General features: G+C 39.7%; 1 protein-coding gene across 11 annotated transcripts in view; it reads right to left on the bottom strand.

The window, feature by feature from the left end:
- Positions 1 to 20,045, bottom strand: part of PHF21A (PHD finger protein 21A) — a 132,142-nt gene that overhangs the window by 76,279 nt on the left and 35,818 nt on the right. For 6 of the 11 annotated variants that reach the window (XM_061343431.1, XM_061343425.1, XM_061343428.1 and 3 more), the window contains exons 4-5: positions 16,169 to 16,201; positions 14,058 to 14,144 (exon numbers count right to left, since the gene is read on the bottom strand). In XM_061343431.1, the coding sequence (XP_061199415.1) occupies positions 14,058 to 14,144; positions 16,169 to 16,201 (120 nt within the window). The remainder of the gene's footprint in view (positions 1 to 14,057; positions 14,145 to 16,168; positions 16,202 to 20,045) is intronic. The other 5 variants (XM_061343433.1, XM_061343432.1, XM_061343430.1 and 2 more) reach the window with 1 other exon arrangement.

Raw genomic sequence — 20,045 nt, 5'->3', positions numbered from 1 at the left:
CTACATTTGATGCCTACTGTCTTCTGGCACACTGAAGGCATAGCCCTGCCTTGGGGGCATCATACAGCTGCAAACCATGACAGCAGCGCAGGTCAGCACAAACAGGGTATGTACAAGCTGCACCGTCCTTTCAGGTGATGCATCCCACTCCTCTAGTTGCAGTTTCTCCTCTTTGCTGACCAGCAGACTGCAAAAAGGGCTTCATCTCCAGGGAACAGGAACAGTCCAAGTCAGGATGAGGTAAACAGCACAGCTGGACAGCTTCCCTTAAAAGCAGGTATGAAAGCAGTGATGGACACTAGGAAACACTGAGCAGATCAAATGGGACTGCAACTGTTCTGAACAGTTTAAAGTGCCTTTGGGTGCAACTGCTCTTATAATCTCAATCTGTTCACCAGAGGGAAATGGTTCTCTTGGCATCAATAACCATGTTATGGTATGACTTCTTCACTATGGGAGAGTAAGCTACAGTCAGAGACACAAAAGGTGCCTCTTCCCCTTCTCCCAGTGCAGCAAGGCAGACAAAGATCACCTGAGAATGAGCCAAGCTCCTATCAAATCTTCAAACAGAAGCACACAAACCCTATATCCATACCCCAGCAACACACCATCAGCCTCAGCACAGCTTTCTCATCAGAACTGGCTGCTAACAGGGCTTCCCCCAGGGCCTCTGCAGTCCTGCCGTCCTCTTATTTTTGGTTCAGATACTCTCCTGTCCCTATTCTGGTCCAAGTTAATTGCATTCATCTTTCAGCCTGACGTGGCAGCAATGACACCAGGTCTTAAGAGTTTTACAAAGTGAGCTCAAGATTCTTACAGCGCTCAGCATTTCTGTGTGGCCTTAGAATTTGATGCTGTTACAGGAAACATTAATGTTTGATGCTGTTAGAGGAAAAATTAGGCACTGTTAGAAGAAAATCTAAAGTTTATAGACATCTATAGAGCTTACTTTCAAAATATAAAGTAGGCACAGGCTGTTTTCACAGATTTACTGCCTATCCCAGGCAGTCCAGAAGAGCACAGACGCTACCCTGTGCGTGGTACTTACAACTTTAACAAATACAACAACAGGAAAATATCACCCACCCCTCTGCACACCTCAGGCTGGGGTAAAATTTAAGTCCAGAACCCACTTCTCCTCTCATGCAAAGTTAATGAGAGATTATGTGAACAATTAGTCAAAGCTTGTCTTTTCACAAACAGACTTCAGCTTGGGTGGTCTTGGAATATTTAATAGGGCTTGAGACATGGAACTAAACACAGAGAAACCCTGAGTACCATAAATGGGAAAATGAACCTTTTGTCTCAGCATTTTCTAGTCTTAATCAGCATTTTGCCTGAGCAGATCATTAATATTTTAAAGGCAAATAAAGGATGTAATGAAATTTTGGAGACATCTGACCCACTAAAATATTTTTGAAAGCTAAGGCTCAAAATGACTGTATGTGTGTCAGTTAAGTGGGTCTCCTGCTAACTCAGGAGAGGTCAGAAGGGAAGCTAACTATCTGCTAAATACAATAATACACACTCTGCTCAGAAAGCCCACATTCCTGAATATGGAAGTCATACATACTTTAAAAGCTAGCAAAACAGCCATCATTTAAAGGTATAAATAAATGAACTACGAAGGTGAAGGAGATTCTACCACCTGCCAAGGCTTCAAATGATCAGGGATTTTTATTCCAGCAATTTTTGAACCATTTGGAACCCACAAAGATTATTCTGAGGAGTACATCAAGTTTGATTCCACGTAGCTAAACCTAAATTATGTAAAACCCATTACAAAATGATGGAATAAAGAGTGTTTACATCACTTAATACAGCAGAAAGAGATAAACAGGATAAAAGAAAGAAGAAAGGGCAAAACCTGTTTATTCACCCTCAACCTTCTGTAAGTGCCATACAGATTACCTAATATGCACTGTGCACTATCACCAATGCTTTAAGAGCAGGCCTCCCTGTCAGAGAGCATGCAAACCCAATAAATACTAACTCTTGCTCTGAAGGAATTTAGTTCACAAGTAGCATTTCTACTCAAAACTAAAAAAACAGAGTAAGAGCAATGAAACATTTCAAGCTCTAAACCTTCTTCTTGAACATGAGGACGGTAACTGTCTCTTACTACTCACATGTAACACCTGGCATATTATACATGGAGTTAAACTGCAGTCCAAGGTGACGCTACCACATTAAACTAAGCAGGTACACTGTATTAGTGTCCCACGTAGTGCCACATCCCTGCTGCTGCAGGGCTGTCCTACTTAACATTTTGATTACAGCCTGTGTTCTGGGCAGAAAAATGAAGGTTTAGGGATAAAGCTGACACATTTTTATATTACCATAATGCACCTTCTTAATGCAAAGAATAAAAGCAATGCATTTGGCCTTTACTTCAAAACCAAACATATAACAAATCTATCAGCTGTGGTTTTACCTGGTTTAACCGGGAAGAATGCACTGTGGAGCATCAGTAAGGTAAATGAGGCTGGCATAGCTGTTTCTAAAAATGTTTGGCTATTTTTTCCCTCCAAGTGTTTTAGTTTTATGACTGACGTTATATCTAACAATTTTTGGTGACCTCAGAAAAGCCATTCTGCCTGCGGATCCATCTGGCTCCCAAGCTAGTTTGCCCAACAGCTTATTTTGCTTGCCTGCAGTTGGTGTATCTGCTTGACTTGTAGTGCCCAGAGATGTTTGCGTTCCAAGTGCCAATTTCTATGAGCTCTTGATGACTTTTCTCTTTATAGTTCTCCACATAAGTGGGATTTAAAGGCCTTCAGATTACTAAACTAAGAATAGAGACAAGGCTAAAAATTAAAGTGGCTTCGTGTTTTAAGTTAATGGACTCTAGCCATAGGATTCTTCAGATTTTAAAGCTGAACTGACATCACTGAAGGCCTGACCCAATGCTCCTGTTAACAGGAGATGCACGTAACTCTCAACTACACGGAGAGAAGAGTATTCAAGTATTGGAAGTGCTCCATAAATTCCTAATAGATCCTAAAGACACAACTTTATTAACTAAAATTCCACTCAAAAAGATCTTTTCCTTAGCAGATCAAATCCAAATTTGTCGTAGCTGCATTTCTCATCTCACTGTATTGTATATTGCTCAAAAATGAAGACCTTTGCAGAAATTTCATTCGTGACTGTTGAAACTCTGTTAGACAAAAGCTATGCAGCTACTTGAATGCATTTAAAAGTAATTTGAGAGAAATTACTGAGTCTCTCACCAGTTCTCCATAAAGAAAACTGTTATAAACTCCAAATCTGGTTTGCGATAGTCATGTCTAAGTGAATATTTAAGGGAAATTAACATATACTAAGTTACATTTAAAGACAAAATCTTTCAAACCATTTCTGTCTGTATATATAAATATAAATTAGTCTCATTTGCTTTTGAAAAAGACTAAGATCTGATTAAAATCAATCTTCCCCACTCTAGCACTGTACTGCACACCAAAAACCTTTACAATGGGAAATTCTGTATTCCTAAAGTCACGTCAAAAGCAGCTCTGCAACACAATTTTGTCCCAAACAACAGTACCTTGATAGGTAACCAAAACATAGGCTAGAAGTTTAAAAGGGAACAATATTCTGTTCTTTAAACAACAGTAGTAGTATTTGACGCTTACATGATGCTCTCCTGAGGAAGCAGGAACAGCAGGCCATTTTCTCTGTAAGATATTAAAGTACCAGTCCTGGTCTGGTAGCAGCAGAAATCCTAACATTTAGACAGAGCAAGATTTTGTTCCTTTTCACCCATTTAAAGTGGACAATTTCAACATACAAAAACATCCAGATGACTCATTTTTGAAGACTCACATCGTACAGAGGAAACACCTATCAAACCAGCCTTCAAGTGCAGGATTCCTGCACGTTACAGAAGACAAGTTATCAAGAAGGTAGTTCTTACACAGCAGGTAGAACTGAACCCTGGATAACCAGTAAGTTGTTATCATTTGAAAATAACTTAGAAATTTAAAAGCTTCTTCTGTTTCCAAGTTTAAACAGAGAGCATAGCACCTGTAGGCCGCACAATTTCAGGAGATAAGTGTTAGGCACTTCTGGCTGCTGTAAAACTGGTTCCCCCATGTTACTTAATTGCAGAATGAGGTATTTCATAGAATCATGGAATCACAGAATAGTTAGGGTTGGAAAAGACCTCAAGACCATCAAGTTCCAACCCCCCTGCCATGGGCAGGGACACCTCACACTGAACCATGTCAGCCAAGGCCTCGTCCAACCTGGCCTTGAACACTGCCAGGGATGGAGCACTCACAACCTCCCTGGGCAACCCATTCCAGTGCCTCACCACCCTCACAGGAAAGAATTTCCTCCTCATATCCAATCTAAGCTTCCCCTGTATTTTTGTTTCTTGAGATACCTGACAAAATTTAGAATGAGGTGGAGAATTGGAGAACATAGTTTTCTCCAAGCTGATCGCTGGAGCATTTATTACCAGCCCAAAGGTGTGAGTGGAGCTTTTGATGCTGCTGACCACCAGGCACTTTAACACTGCCAGGGGCTGGCCACAGCTCCAAAGGACAAAGCACTGCTCTGAAAAGCTGCCATACTAGAACAAAAATGAAGGCATTTATGAAGAGAGTTCATGGCTATGGAGCAAGACTCCACAGGCTTAAATACTGCCAAGTGTTCACATTTTCAGAAGTCCACAGTAAAAGGACAGCCACTTGCTGTCGTGTGGGACATTAAGTAGCTCTAAAGCATATGTCCCAAAAATTCATATCACATATTAAAGAGTTCCTATGTAGTTTTTCTCTGTTTATTTTTAAAAGGAAAAAATAAGGTAAGCAAGTTCTTCCTTCTATAAACAGTACAAACACCACCACTGAGGCTTTACTTATTGGGTAAAGAAAAAGCTGGCTGATTTCCCCTTGCTATGTAGGGCAGCGTGGATCGCAGCGTGGATCCAGCTTTTTTTACACACTAGTGTCCATTTACTATGACATACTGCCAACATTTACTGAGGAAATCTTGAAACAGAAGAGGGGGGAGGAAAGTAAAATAAATACAGGAAACACAACTACTAAACTGTTTGTAACTCACCTCACCTGACCCTGAAGGGAGTTTACAGGACAAAGAAGAAATGCTCATCACAACTCAGAGGGTTTTTTCTTCCTGCTAGCTTTCAAAAGTCTACTGTAAGAAGATGGTTAGAATTTCTCACTACCAAACAAAGGAAGACTAGAACAAGAATTCTTTTCCCAGGTAAGTGTTGTAGGGAAAACAGGTAACAAACTGAAGCCTGACCTCCATAGTCAAAGGAGTGCAGGGTTGCGCCCTCACAAAGGCAACACGGAAAAGGGAGAATGAGGTTCCTCTGTCTGAATTGCCTCCTGGGAAGCACCCTCTCTCCACCTCTCTACTGATGCCCATAGTAATTCAAACCTTATACCAGCAAAATTTCCATCAGAATTCTGTACTCACTAGTGCCTGAATCTACCCGCTCCGTTACAATAAAGGGGGGAAGTTGAGGAAGACACCTTGTACATCAGTACCAGATTTTACTAGACCAAGCCTTAAGTGGGAAACAAGGAAAGCTCAAAAAAAAAATGGACCTAATTGAAACACAAACACACCAAGAAAACCTACATCCTGTCTGTCCTCCTATCTTCCCTGACACCCTCTCAGGTGCCTCTGCAATGGGAGTCCAGGGGAAAAGGTGCTTTAAAGAGTTTATACACTTTTTGGAGTTTCAGTAACTCAGAACAAGTATCTTAAAAGTTAACGCAGAAATGAGAGCAACACTGAAAGAAACTGACTGCACTGGCCACAAATAGTAAAATTCACAGTGACTTGACCCACATTTGAAAAATATAAACCACTCATTTAATTCCATGGACAGAAAATGCTTAGCAGATTATAACTTCAGTGAACACTGATGTTTGCTGAGGGTGAAGGCTGCATTCTCTCCCTACAACAGTACCAAGTAGGTATGTCTAAAATAGATAACAAGGCCAGATGAAACTTCAAACTGAAAGAGCAGGGATTTAGATTAGATATTAGGAACAAGTTCTTCCCTGTGAGGGTGCTCAGGTGCTGGCACAGGTGCCCAGAGAAGCTGTGGCTGCCCCATCCTAGGCAGCGTTAGAGGCCAGGTTGGATGGGGCTTGGAGCAACCTGTTCTAGTGGAAGGTGTCCCTGCCCATGGCAGGGGTTGGAACTGGATGAGCTTTAAGGTCCCTTCCATCCCAAACCATTCTATGAGACTTAGTGAAACCCCATAGAGGGCATTCTTACCCTTTTACGCTTAATGTTTGCTCCCTCTTCAAGCCCTTCCAGGCCCAAGCTCATCATCGTCTCCACAATAAAATGAGAAAAAGCCCTCATGGTGGCTAGAGCAGGGAAGATAGCATTTATTCTAATACAAAAGGCAAACCCTAAAACAAGCTTTCCTAAGTACTGTACATTCATCTGGCCCTCTCATGCCTCCTTAGTATGCCATCTCCTCTCTAAATCACTCCCATAAAGGCACATTTCCTACTTATTTATCCAGTATTCAGAACAAAGGACCCCTGGTCCACCTATAAAGGCCAGGACTGAACAGAAACCAATTCCAAACTGGCAGCACGGAAGCAGTGCGAGAATACCACATTCACCTCAGTCCCTCTCAAAAATAAGCATGAAGAGCTGAACTGAGAGAATTCACAAAGCACTATGAGGGTGCAACGTGTAACCCAGATGCTGGAAAACACCACCTCACACTGACTGCCCTTGTCAGTCTTGTTCTTGGCACAGTACCATTAAATAAGATAATCTTTCCTAATACAAGTATTTTAGCCCACAGCTGTACTACATTCAGTAACTCATAGTTCAAAAAGCACTATTTCAGGAAGAAGCTTATTTTCAAATCAAGAACCAGGCAACAGAGAACAAACAGCAAAGACAAGTTTTTGCCTGCATTCTGAGCATTAGATGCAGTGTCTTTCTCTCTTCTCCCTTTCAAAGTTGAACAGTTTTCAGAACAGCCGAAACAACTCCAACAGGGACTAAAGACCCGTAAGGGTCCAGAAAGGGAATCAAATCCAAGAATCTGCTAACACTGATACACTTGGAATAAATAAAAACGCTGTTTCTGTGGCTCTGAGGTTCCACCGAGGCATGCAGAATGGAGCAGAATGGGCTGTTTTCAGCTGTTTTCACTTATAAAAATTCATTAGTAGATCTAATCCTTTCTCTCAGCCTCCAACTAAGATGCCTTTAAGGGTGCTACACAAAACATCCTAAATCCCAGTCACCACAATCTGATGTTTCGCTTGTCTTTCCTCCAAGTATAAAAGGGAAAAGGGAACAGCAGGCCTTGCAATAACTAGCCATGTGTGAGGTTATCCAGCAAGTCAAGACATGCAAGAGCACCTAATAACCAACTCTCCCCATCAGGATGGGATTTTGAAGGAAATACGGTGGTTTAACTGCCCATTTTCTAGCTACAATGTTGATTTTCAAGCAGAGCAGGCTCTTTTGGAGTTGTGCCTTGGCTTACATGAAGATGAAAGATGTATCCAATGAGGCTCAATTAAAAAAGTTCTTCAGCTGCATCCAAACCTGGCTTACATACAGCACAAACTCAAAAATTAACAAATCGTGCCAAAAAAGCAGTGCTAAAGGAAGGGTAGCAGGGGTAGGGTGTGGGGGGTGTTTTGTTCTTTTTAGTGATACCATTAAATGGTTGCTTGCACTTCCTAAATTAAGTTACTCTGGTGCTAATGTATATTTAGATGGGCAAAAATTAAGTTCACAGACCAGCAGTGAGGAGTCTAGGTGGAGTTACACTAAGAGAAGAACGGGGAATCCAAGTTCAGATGCCAATATGGGTTTAATCGTGATTTAAGCATTACAAAAAGGTCTGAGAAAGCTTAGCAATATTTCAGTCATACGCAGATGATTATAATATCAGTTTTGCAGGAGAATTCGGGGCAAAAGAGGCAGCAGGGAGAGATGCATGCACTCTGCCTATCTACAATCATCTGTACAATGTTCAACATTCACTTCAGCCAGTATATCTTGAGAATATGGGAGATGATAACTTAATGAGAAGTCATTATATTCACATTTTCCCACAAAATTTGGATGCAAATTAAATAAATACCAAAGATTAAAATAGTAAGCTCATGCAGATTTCTCAAGCAAACATTCACCTTCGAAACAGGTGCTGTTCACACTGATCAGAGGGTTCAAAAGGGTCTGATGATTCACAGAGGCTGTTAACTTACTCTTCCTGACATCCAGATAAACCAGTAGCTTTTGACAGGAAGAGTGACTACTTCAAACTGTCTAAGAAAGGAAACTATAAATAGTCAATTACAGGAGGAGGAGGCAGATCGGAGTGTATCACTACAGGGTTTCATTATTAAAACCAAACTCTGGGAAGGTACAAAATTGTTTTTCCATGTATTTTAAGACTGCTTTATAAACAGTTGGCACAAATCAGTGCTTGCAGTTACATGGAAATTAGCATATCTTTATCATTCATGCCATATACTTAAAGAAGATAGGTGTTTAGTAATACATACAGTTAGGGATAAACAACTGGAACGGAAATTAAGCATCACCTGCCTCGAGTTATTTGTTACCACACATTCATATTGCACACTTTCTCCATTACTGACAGAACAACTAGCATTTTAATATGCCCTTGATGGACCTTGGGGTAAGGAGGGATAAGAAACTCCAGGCAAAACTGGTAGGAAGAAGGAAGTGACTTCATTATTTATTTCCAGCCCTAAAGTTCTCATGGTATTCATTAAGTGCATCTACAACATACGGGCATATCTTGCCTACCGTCTGATACAGAAGCATTTCAAAGTGCTCCTTCCTACCCATCAGCTGTGCCCAGTTTCCCTCCTGCTCTCTAGCTTTCCTGTGCTTACTTTTCTCTCACCAAAACCCTGCCTTTCATCTTTACAGAACATGATGGAACATGTTTCGGGTACAATTTTCTGATAATGTGTTCAAAAAGCCTCTGTAAAAATTCACCTTTACTCTGACTGACAAGCGCTCAAAAAGAACAGTCTCCCAGGATGAATTTATGCACATTACCAATCTTTTCATTACCCAGTTATGGTACCTGTAATAAATATAGCAACATTAATGCTTAAATCTATTCCTGACATCTTTTGAAGACTTAAATAACAAGTTTCCTTTGTCAGTCTAAACCACGTGTTTACATTTATTCAACTACATAAAACTACGGTTAAGTTACACTACCACTCTTAAATCTCCCCCAAGCTCCCTATCCCATTACTTATGTATTTAGTGGCAAGGTTAAAAGCAGTCTCACCCTGAACACACAGGATTTAAAATAACCTCAACTACCTCCATTTGCTGTAACCTTTAAATAGAAGCAGAATTCGAAGGAGGGTGATCCTGCCCCTCTACTCTGCTCTCGTGAGACCTCACTTGCAGCACTGTGTGCAGTTCTGGTGTCCTCAACATAAAAAGGACATAGAGCTGCTGGAACAAGTCCAGAGGAGGCCACGAGAATGATCAGGGGACTGGAGCACCTCCCGTATGAAGATAGCCTGAGAAAGTTGGGACTGTTCAGTCTGGAGAAGAGAAGGCTGCGAGGAGACCTCAGAGCAGCCTTCCAGTATCTGAAGGGGGACTATAAGGATGCTGGGGAGGGACTCTTCATTAGGGACTGCAGTGATAGGACAAGGGGTAACGGGTTAAAACTTAAACAGGGGAAGTTCAGCTTGGGTATAAGGAAGAAGTTCTTTGCTGTTAGGGTGATGAGGCACTGGAATGGGTTGTCTAGGGAAGCTGTGAATGCTCCATCGCTGGCGGTGTTCAAGTCCAGGTTGGATAGAGCCTTGGCTGACATGGTTCAGTGTGAGGTGTCCCTGCCCATGGCAGGGGGTTTAGAACTAGATGAACTTAAGGTCCTTTCCAACCATAACTATTCTATGATTCTAATTCACTAGATTTGCCTATTCATAATGAAAGAGATAAGCTCACTTTTATAGCATGCTTTTTTCCCATTATATTCTACAGCTTCAACTACTCTTCACAGTAAAGTATGTTAAACATTTCCCCCCCTGAAAAATAAACACACAAGTATCTCTATGCTATCAACTGAGTACTTTTCCATACAAGTCTATACAACTCTTCAGAAATCAGAATAACAAAGGGATTCACTTTATTCTTTCCACGTGAGCAAATGCATTAGAATACTAGTCTAGATTTCACAAGACTGTTTTCTTGAAGATGCAATGAATTTCTTTGCAACTACGCTAAGAGACCTTTTATTTTCCCTTCAAACACAAGGGAAAGAGCCAAGCTATTACCCTAGGATATGCTTATCACATCTTTACCATAAGGTCAAAAGACTATCCCTGGAAGCTGTTTGCCACATTTAAGGTACAATGTTGCTCCAACTTTTCCAAGAAATGGGGAGAAGAACAGATGTAGAAATTTCTCTGCATTTACCATGATATTGATAAAATGCATTTGTTTGCTGCCCACTTCTTTCTTTACATTGCTTTAGGCAAATAAATGTGACTTCTTCCTCGCCGCTGGAAAAGAGTACTGTTACGATACATACTCAATTATGACATACTACAACATCCTATTGTAACTTTTTAATTAGCTATGTATGGAAAGAAGTAGAAAAAAGGTGTTGCTTCAGGATCACATCTCTTCTGCTCTTTTACGTTAGCCCTGCTCTATCTCAGTCTTTCCCTGCTGTCACGTAACTTCCACTCCACCTCCCCAAAGCAAAAAGAGTGCACACTGGTAAACTTCCTCAAGGAAAAATTCAAGAATACAATTCTTTATGTGAACATATTTAACCCAGACAAAAGAGGAGTAGTGATAGGTCATTATAAAAGCCTACAAAACAGAATACCAAAGGAAGACACTCTCACAGAATACAAAGTGAAAGAGTGCCGACTCCTAAGACTCTGGCTTTCTTACAAAGAAACATGAAAACATAATAGAACTGCTGCACAGCAAAAGAATTCATTCATATTTACAACCCAAGCTTCAATTTTGCAATTAAAACTGTTTTGCAGACAGTGACTTTTGACTTCTCTTTAATGGAGAGCAGGGTGGGGGAAGAAAGAGGAAACCAGTTTAAAACCCCTGCGTTCAGGTTCCCACACTGCAGCACTCACACTTATAGGAATACGATTGTTAAACTGACATCACCTTATTGCCCCCACATTAGTAAAATAAGGCAAGCACAGTTTAGAACTCCACAGTAATAACAAAGAGACGAACAGAGGAAAATTACTGTCTGAAGGATTCATGTTTACTTGCCTTTAAATGCAAGTTATCTTCAAGTTTTTCCACTTTCTGTAGTTTTCCTTCCATAAGCTATCACAACCAGCATACACTGCTCCATCAGCTCTCAGGTGAAACAAATCAAAGCATTTATTTTCACCTCTTTCACATTGTCAAAAAGCATATGAATACACGACATACCTTCGACTATAGGAGTTGAACCCTGCATCAGCTAATGAATTCCTTTAGGCTTAAGCCTACACACTGCACAGCCTACTTGCTTTCCTTTTGTCCTTTGCCAGATCTCTTCAATTTCACAAACTTCCAAACAGAGCTGCCATTATTAATTCTCAGCAAGAAACCTAAGCCACACTGAATCACTGCAGCAACTGGCAGCAAGTGTCTGTGCTACTCTCACAATGCTTCAGAAATGGAGAGAAGTCCTAAAGCAACTAAAAGCTTTTAGCTAACCTACCACTGGCTCAGTTCTTGCACAAGTCTTCATGCAACTTCACTAAATAAGAGAGCAAAGAAAAAGAGTTCATTAGGCTGACATAATATTGCAGGAGCCAGAAATACTATGCTATCTGCCTCTCAACATCAGGATATTAGCTCTGCAACACTGTCAAGGAGTAGGGACAACCACGCAGGCTGGAACTTGAGCTTTTAATGAAGTGTGAAAAACTAATCAAACAGTGACACTCATGCCTCCTGTCACTGTCCAGAGTGGAATTGGGCCCTCAGAGTTTATTCCTTGGATGCCAGATATCAAGACTACTTACTTGGCTCTAAACAAGAGTAGAAATAACACATTTTGCACTCTTCCTCCTCAGAAATGCACTGCACAATGTAAAGCATTTGTTTATTATGCAAAACCACACATTTCTCCATGCTGTGTGCAAATTAAGTTGTTGGATAATATTCTCCCCATAAAACAATTGATAGTAATTATTTTTCCTAAAGAGAAATTAAAGCGAGAAGAGGAGGAAAAAAGGGGCTTTGCTGTAATCTCTAAGATGCTGCTCAGCTCTGCACTGCTAAGCCACAGATGTCTGTACCACAGAGACCTAAAAATAAGAGGCAGTGAGCATTTCTCTGCATTGGGAAGTTGTAGGGATTTTTTCTAGAACTCACATTTGCCATGACCAATGCATTTTAGCACCCATACTTCATTAATACCGCTTTCACCTGGGACACGGGCAGCTCTGTGGTCCAGCGGTAGATATAACGAGATACTTAAACATAACAGAGAAGTTCACTGTTCTACTGATAATCAAAACCATAAATGTACAATGAAGGAAACTGGACTGTGACTTTGTATTGACTGTATTTTCTGTGTGGTAGAAGTGAAGTAAAAAACTTGGTTTTCAAAGTCTTCTGGAAACAGCCCATGTTCATGCCACAAACGAGTGTGCTTTAGTTCATTGAGCTGTAATTTTCAGCAGAAAAGATAGAGTTGCATTTCTGGTGATGGATAATTGACAAGAATTATTATCATACCCTAACATAACCTTCAAGAGTTATGAATCCAAGTTTAAAAGTTACAGTAAGACACACTCACTCATTTCTTACCTTCCCATCTCACCGTCCCTGCTGACCATGTGAACTCAGAGTCAGTATGATTTGCTTTGTGGCATCAAGGCTAGCTAACTCTGAAATTACCATGGGCCTCCAGAGCTTATCAGAGATTTCTGAAGCCGCTTGCTGTGAGACACAGCCACATGCAGAGCCTCATGCTGGTTTTAGAGAATAAATCATCTTCAAGAGAGGCATGCCACCACATCAGCAAAACCTCCATTTTTATTGAATTAGTATTCTCATTAAAAAATCATTTTCTTTATTATCCTTACGTGTGCCTTCCTACACTCACTGTTCCACTACTAAAACACACTGTAATTATTTAGCAAACAATTTGTAGATAAATGTTAATCACTGTCTGCCCATTTCCTTTGGAAAAGTAATTCTCAGAACACATGCAGATAACAGTTGAATGCAGGTATTTACATGTGACACTGATGCATAACTCTATGCTTACCTATGCACATGTTCTTTCCCCTCCTCAAAGGTGTTACCTCTTAATCTATTGGTTCTATTACTGACATAACAGCAATACAATTGACTCCTCAAGTCAGTTTTGTTTTGGAGGGCAGTTCTGTATGAGGATTTTTTGCATATGTTACTGTTTTGTTATTTGAGAAACATGAGAACCAGTTTTGTGGATGTCTGTGTTACTTATTTTCCTTCTAGTTACCCACAAGACACATTTTCAAGTTCCACAACCTTTCTATTAAGTATTCAGTTGTAATTATTACTTACACTTCAGATCTGTCAAAGAGAATTCCTACTAAATAGCAAATGTAAGACAATTGTAGTATAATTTATCATGGTAAAAGCACACTGACTTCCAAACGTCTATTATGTACCCGTAACTGACATCAATTTAGTTGGCCTAGACACACAGAAAAATTCCAGCATTCTCATCCAGACAGTATGGACCCACTTTACCTAAACCAGAACAGTCTGGTTTAGAATAAGTTTTCAAGATAATAATAAAGGAAGTGACAAAATTCATTTTCCCAGCTTCCTTAATATAAAACATTAGTTTCAACGCAAGAGAAATTGCTATAGCTTCCACTGATTACTCTAGTTGCTTGTTTGATAGAGTAGCAATAACTCAAATCAAATACAAATGAGAAGCGTCTGGCTGCTCATACTTATTTTTGCACTTAAAAGTTTAGCAGCTCTCTTGGAAGCTAGGAAAAGTGAAATCTTTGGAGCAAGGTGTTAAAAATCCATCTCTGTTTCCCTACCTGTTTCTCACTCAGAGCTGTGATTTTGGCTTGAAGTTCATGAAGCTGTTTCTTCAAATCAGCGTTCTGATTAGAAAGAAAAAATATCTGTGAGAAAGATATTCCATTTGTTAACAGAGAGTAGTAGCAGGAAGGTGGTTTGTTTTTTTGTTTGAGTTTGTTTTGTACACTACAAACAGCACCTCTGGATGTACAGGTACAGCCAATAAGATTCAAGAGGCTCAACAAAGCCTTGGTTAAGTTACTGAGTGCAATGATAACCAGAGGACTTTTCTAGCACTCAGAAACAACTCAGTTTGGAATGAAGATTTCATTAAAACATCCATTAGTGCTTACCATATTATAAAGCGCATTTGCACATTTCATCAAGCTAACAAACATTTCTCATTTAATTTGTAAAGATATAATACAGTAGTATTATATTGTTTACAGTAGCATGCTATGATGTATTACCTAAAGCATTCCCACTTATGCTACTTATACAAAGACATTATCATACATTTGACTGTGTAGACCAGCAGCAAACTTATCTATTAAATCTTACTTGACACATATGTCAAATGAAGGCACACATTTCTTTATTTCTATGTACATTTATGCCTTAGACTGTATTTAAGAGAATTACATTTGTATTAACACATCATTCATATCAGCACTTTGCTTACAATAGCACTTTCTTAAGTTTAAGATATGAAAGCCATAAACATCACTATAAAGATGCAGTCAGGAAACTATTTTAGCAGGATTATCTGTTTCTGACTAAAGCTAAAATATAAAAATCTGTCTTCACTTTAAAGCCTGTGAAACTCCGCAGAAACGTGACAGGGAAGCAAAATTCCCTGATTTCTCCTCTTTCCCCCCCCACTATTTTTGTTCTTATTTATGTTGTAAACTCTTTACACTAGATAACACAGGTTTTCTGTGCTGCACTGAAATACTAAAACATAGTTCCTGTCATTAGTATCCTTAAAGGAACTTCACGTTCAGGACAACTTCCCTATTTTTATATTCCTCCATATAATTTTGAAATGCATTACAGTCTCAGTTTGTAGATAGTCTTCTCCAATATACACACAATTCCAGCAAAACCAGATACTGACCAGTTATCCTCCCTTCTTCTAGATTCCACTTAATAACTGGGGATTAAAATGCATTATGAGCATTGGAAGCAGGGACCAGATTTACTCTTCCTGAACTGAAAGCAAATTGCCCTGCAAGTTTATCATTGGCAGACTTTCCCAACAAGTAAGACTAGCAGACCTTACCCTGGTGCCATCAGAATAAGGAAATTCTACAAAGCAGATTTTCCAACAGCACTCCCTGTTCATCCCCCCCTGCCAGGGGCCTAAATACTTGACTGTTACAAAAGCTGTCTTTGCACTCCACTGAGCTCAGAAAAACATATGCTTAAAAACTTACATGACATCCAGCATTGTATGGGGATGGAAACACATCATAGCAAGCCTCAAGAGAGCTGCCTTTATCCCACTACTCAACATTTCAAACTGGTTAGAGAACTCCACAGAACTCAATCAGCACACTGGAGTGCTTAACTGCTGTGCAAGACAACCCAGTCTTGTTCCACAGCCACTGAGGAACAGATGAATTCTACTCTCTATGTATAATCTAGTTTCAGTAGCTCAGAAGCATCTGAATTCCAAGTGCACTCTCTGCACACTACACTGCTGAAGCTGGATACCTAAAACAGGCAATCTGAACATAGCCTTAAGCTACATGCTCTATTTGGACAATATTTATTGGACAGAATATCCTATCTCTTCTTGTACAACCTTCTGATACTCAAAAAAATGAAGAAAGCAAATTCTAGTGCTGGCAGATTTTATGAAGAGCAGCTTCCAATAGAATGAGAAGCCTGCTGCATGTTTAAACTGCACCATAATCTGCAAGAGTTACGCGACTTAAACTATGAAGGAGTCAAAAGGCTCCATAAAGCTAAAAGTATTGGTTTTGTTTTAAACTATAGGCAGTCATTCTAAACACTGATAGCAAGTAGAACATGATTGAGAAATATCTACAATTTTCAAGCTTCATGCACTGTTACTTCCTTTATTTTTAAGGCTAAATAATGCAATATAAAACTCAATAGTTACCTGCGGATCTTGCTTCATTTGGGCAACCAATTTCTAAAAAGAAAAAAGATGCAACAACACAATTTCATTATGGATCTTGTTTAAGAGTTGAAAATTCAACATTCTTAAGAACTTTTGCAAAAGCAAACTATTCAGTTTACACCACTTCAACAACAAGGCCTGGAATCCATCATTTCCAACCCATCCTAATTAATATAGTAAGACTACTGCACTAAGCCACCACTTTTGCTGCTTTTCCTAAACAGCTCTCAAACAAGTGATGTCTTTTAAGGACAATTTAAGCCAGCTGGGTAAAATACTCTAATAGCTGTGTCTCCTCTAGAACTGCTGCCTTCTTTGCTTGCAGTCACAAGAAACACAAATCACAAATAACTGCTGCAGGCACAAAAGCTGTTTGTATATTCAAGAGCAGAATGTTTCAAGTACTAAGGGTCCGTCCGTGTGTTGGCTTGGCTGGTACCACATGGAAGACCCATGTTCCAAAGTATCTCTGCCACTTTTCTCCCTCAGAGAGAGATTGAGATCATTGTAGCATAGATGCCCTCCACATCCAAGGGAAAGCAGACAGATGGTTACCATTCACTATTCTTCCTCCTTCACTTCCTTCAGGCAGCTGCAAGAGAAAGCTGTCTATTCCTAAGCAAGGAAAAAAGTTACCAGGCTGTCACCAAAGAAAACCAAGGCCCAGGATGAAAATGCAATGTGAACAAAAAATTCCCAGTTTCTTTTTTGGTTACAGCCACATTTATTCATCACATTGCTACGTCCCTTCCACATATGCAAAGAACCATGTAAAGTCTGTACTTTCTTCCCTATTTGCTCTTCAGAATCAAGAAAAGGAGTGTGAAACAGAAGGACAAAGCAAGAGAAACATGTTTCATTCCACCTGCACTGATACCACTCAAGAGAATTCAGACTTTGACAACTAATTAAAAAGTTTATTTCATTTCACATCCTAAAAAGGGTTTACCTATAAAAAGTGTAACAGAAAGATAATTCTGCATCAGACAAGGTTTACCTGCTGAATTTTCTTAGCAGGCAGAGGTATCAGCATGATGCCTGTGCTGGACAAGCACAGAGTGTTATTTCCCATCTTTAAGGAATCTATACCTCTGATGTCTTTAAAGATTATGTCTTAGGTTTAACAGCTAGTAACACATTTCTTCTTCCATTAATCTGCCTTAATTACTTTTGGACTCAGGCAAACACTCAAGATTCTGTGACAATAAGTTCCAAGTTGAAGTACAGGACTCTCACATAAAAGGACCTCCTTTTCCTTCTGAATCTGCTCCTGATAATGCAAGTGTGAGGGCAAACAGAACTATGGAAAACCAGCCTTGCCTCAAGTCAAGAGGAGTTGGAAGTCAGACTCAAAGATCCTTATGGGTCTCTCCCAAATCAAGATATTCTATGAATCTATGGCTGTTTCTCTATTCAACTTCCTCCTACATTTTTTTCCACACCACATATTCCCCCATCAGTCATTGCTCATCACACTGGAAGCCTCCTCATACAGGAATCAATCCAGTGATGGGTTCACTCTTAGTGCTCTTCCCTGCACTTCTCTAATTCATCTCTATCACCTGGAGACAAAGTTTAAAACTACAACACTGAAGTACTCTGACACTGCAAGAGCCAATAGCTACTTCACAGCCTGCTATTGCAGATGTAAAACCAGGATTGCTTTTCCAAAGTGCATCACTTGGCATTTATCTACACTTAATATTATTGTTTTATCATGCTGCCATTCAGTGTCACAGAGCTAAGGTGTTATATTACCCTTTTGCTTGCATGCTTAGCTTGTTTTTCCTCGGTGCTTTCTGCCAGATCAGAGTTTGAAGAGCAACAAATCTGTTAGTTTTTGTACAAAGTGCTTGCACAAACTCAGCCATGAGACAGTACAGGCAGTGACTGTGAACTGTTCATCAAATATTGTTAAATCTAAGGATCACACAATACTGCATCATCCAACCATAAGCAAATAAAAATATAATGCTCTTTTGCACTGACCCCCTGAACACAAACTAAATTTAAGGTATTTTAAAACCTAATGATCTTTTCAGAAAAGCAAAAGGATGTTTTGGGTTCTCTCCACACATCAGCTCAAAGAATCATCCATGAAACCCAACCCTTCTGTGAGAACAGCTAAATACAACTCCTTGAACACCTCTTGTGATCAAAGCTGTAAGAGCAAACGTTTCAAAATAACATTCATTAAGCCAGCACAGTAGCAGAATTGACTACTTGTCCTGGCTTCTCAGGATAAGCAACAGCTTTGGCATGGAAAACACCTGAATATTCAAGCTGTGCTCTGATACAGCAAGTGACCTGGTCAGACTTCATTTATGGAGGATTCTTTGATCATTAAAATGAAGCAAAAAAAAGGAGCTTTTTCTGAACAGCTCAACACCTCCTTTGGGTATTTTAAGATCCACTTTGCCAAAGTAGCAGTATAAAGCTTCAGGCAGAGTTCTGGAGGTGAACTGGAATAGGCAGGAATCAAGAAGCTATTCTACAAATAAAAATACAGTCATATTGAGCATCCTTTTCACAGCTATGTGAGCAGTCACAGGTAATGCGCTGCATCAGGAAGCTGGGAGGCTTTGCTCACAGCACAGAGCTGAACTTTGTATGCTCATCATAGACACTCATCCACCACTTACAACGGGATGACAAACTATGGCTGTATGAGTGTTGGCAAGTTTTTTTGGAGAATCTTCAGAAAAAGAAACACTATAGTGTTTAGTAACTATAGTTACTAAAATGTAAGTAAGACAATTCTCCACAATCCTGATCAGTGTCAAAAGTGGAACTAGATGACCTTAAGGTCCTTTCCAACCCTAACTATTCTATGATTCTATATTGTATCTCTAAGTTACAAAATCCAAAGATATACAATACAGCTCAAGCATTTAATGGGAAGATTTCTTTATGTGTGTGTGTGTGTGTAAAACCAGTTCCATTTCTATCAGTGGCCATTTGACAAGCAGAGTAGTAACCACTCCAGCACAGTTCAAAAGAAGTTTACTGAAGCACCCAGCATGTTGCTGCAAGTGTTATTTTCCGCTGTAAACATTTAGACGTCTTTTTCTTAGCCCTGATTACTGGAATATACAGTATCTTGAAGAAAAAAGACAGCCTTCTGCTATAATGACTTGTCTAGTTTCAGCAACTAGATCTAAATCTAATTAGAGTTGATCTCAGGGCAGAGCACACTTAATGAGGACTGGGCAAAGCTAAGACAAACAGGGTCAAACAACTTTGAAGTTGTTAAAAAAACCCTAAAAAGTCCTTTTGGACATTTTCCAGTCTTCATCCCTGTTTGTCATCATCATCATGAACAGATGCTAAAGATTACTGAAAACTCACAGCCTTAAAGTCTTTTGTTAAGCAAAAAGGGGAATGAAGATACACAAGGCAGATTCTGTTCTACAAACCTAAGCATCACTAACGTTTTGATCACCGTACAGCAGATAAGACTTGGAAAAATACTGACTGGCCTTAAACATTTTAATGCCTGCAGCAAAATGCCCCAGGCAATCTCTGAATTTCCTTACCTACATAACTTCATTGAAGTTTTGAATGCAAAGGCCCTGGAGTTTGGTAAAAGCAAAATACTTCGTAGTTCTGGAAATTTAGCTTTAGCTTTTTCAAGTTTTCCTCCCCATCTGAAAGTTGTATTTTGTTAAAGTAGGCATTGCTTCAGTTTCCTAATCTGCCCATTCAAGTTCTTGCACTATGTTCATCATTGCAGCAACTACTAAATGAGCCATCTAGAACACTTGTTTAGACAAGTCACCAGGTAATTTGGAAATATTTTGCAACTGTTATATGATAGGTTACACCAATCAGCATAACCTAGCACATATTTCTTTTA

The sequence above is a fragment of the Neopsephotus bourkii genome, unplaced genomic scaffold (assembly GCF_033783945.1).
Source record: "Neopsephotus bourkii isolate Nb327-2 ecotype Australia unplaced genomic scaffold, CSIRO-AGI_Nbou_v1 NB_1825, whole genome shotgun sequence".
Taxonomy (NCBI): Eukaryota; Metazoa; Chordata; class Aves; order Psittaciformes; family Psittacidae; genus Neopsephotus; species Neopsephotus bourkii.
The sequence above is the reverse complement of the archived record's forward strand: the minus strand, read 5'-3'. Positions and strand labels throughout refer to the sequence as shown.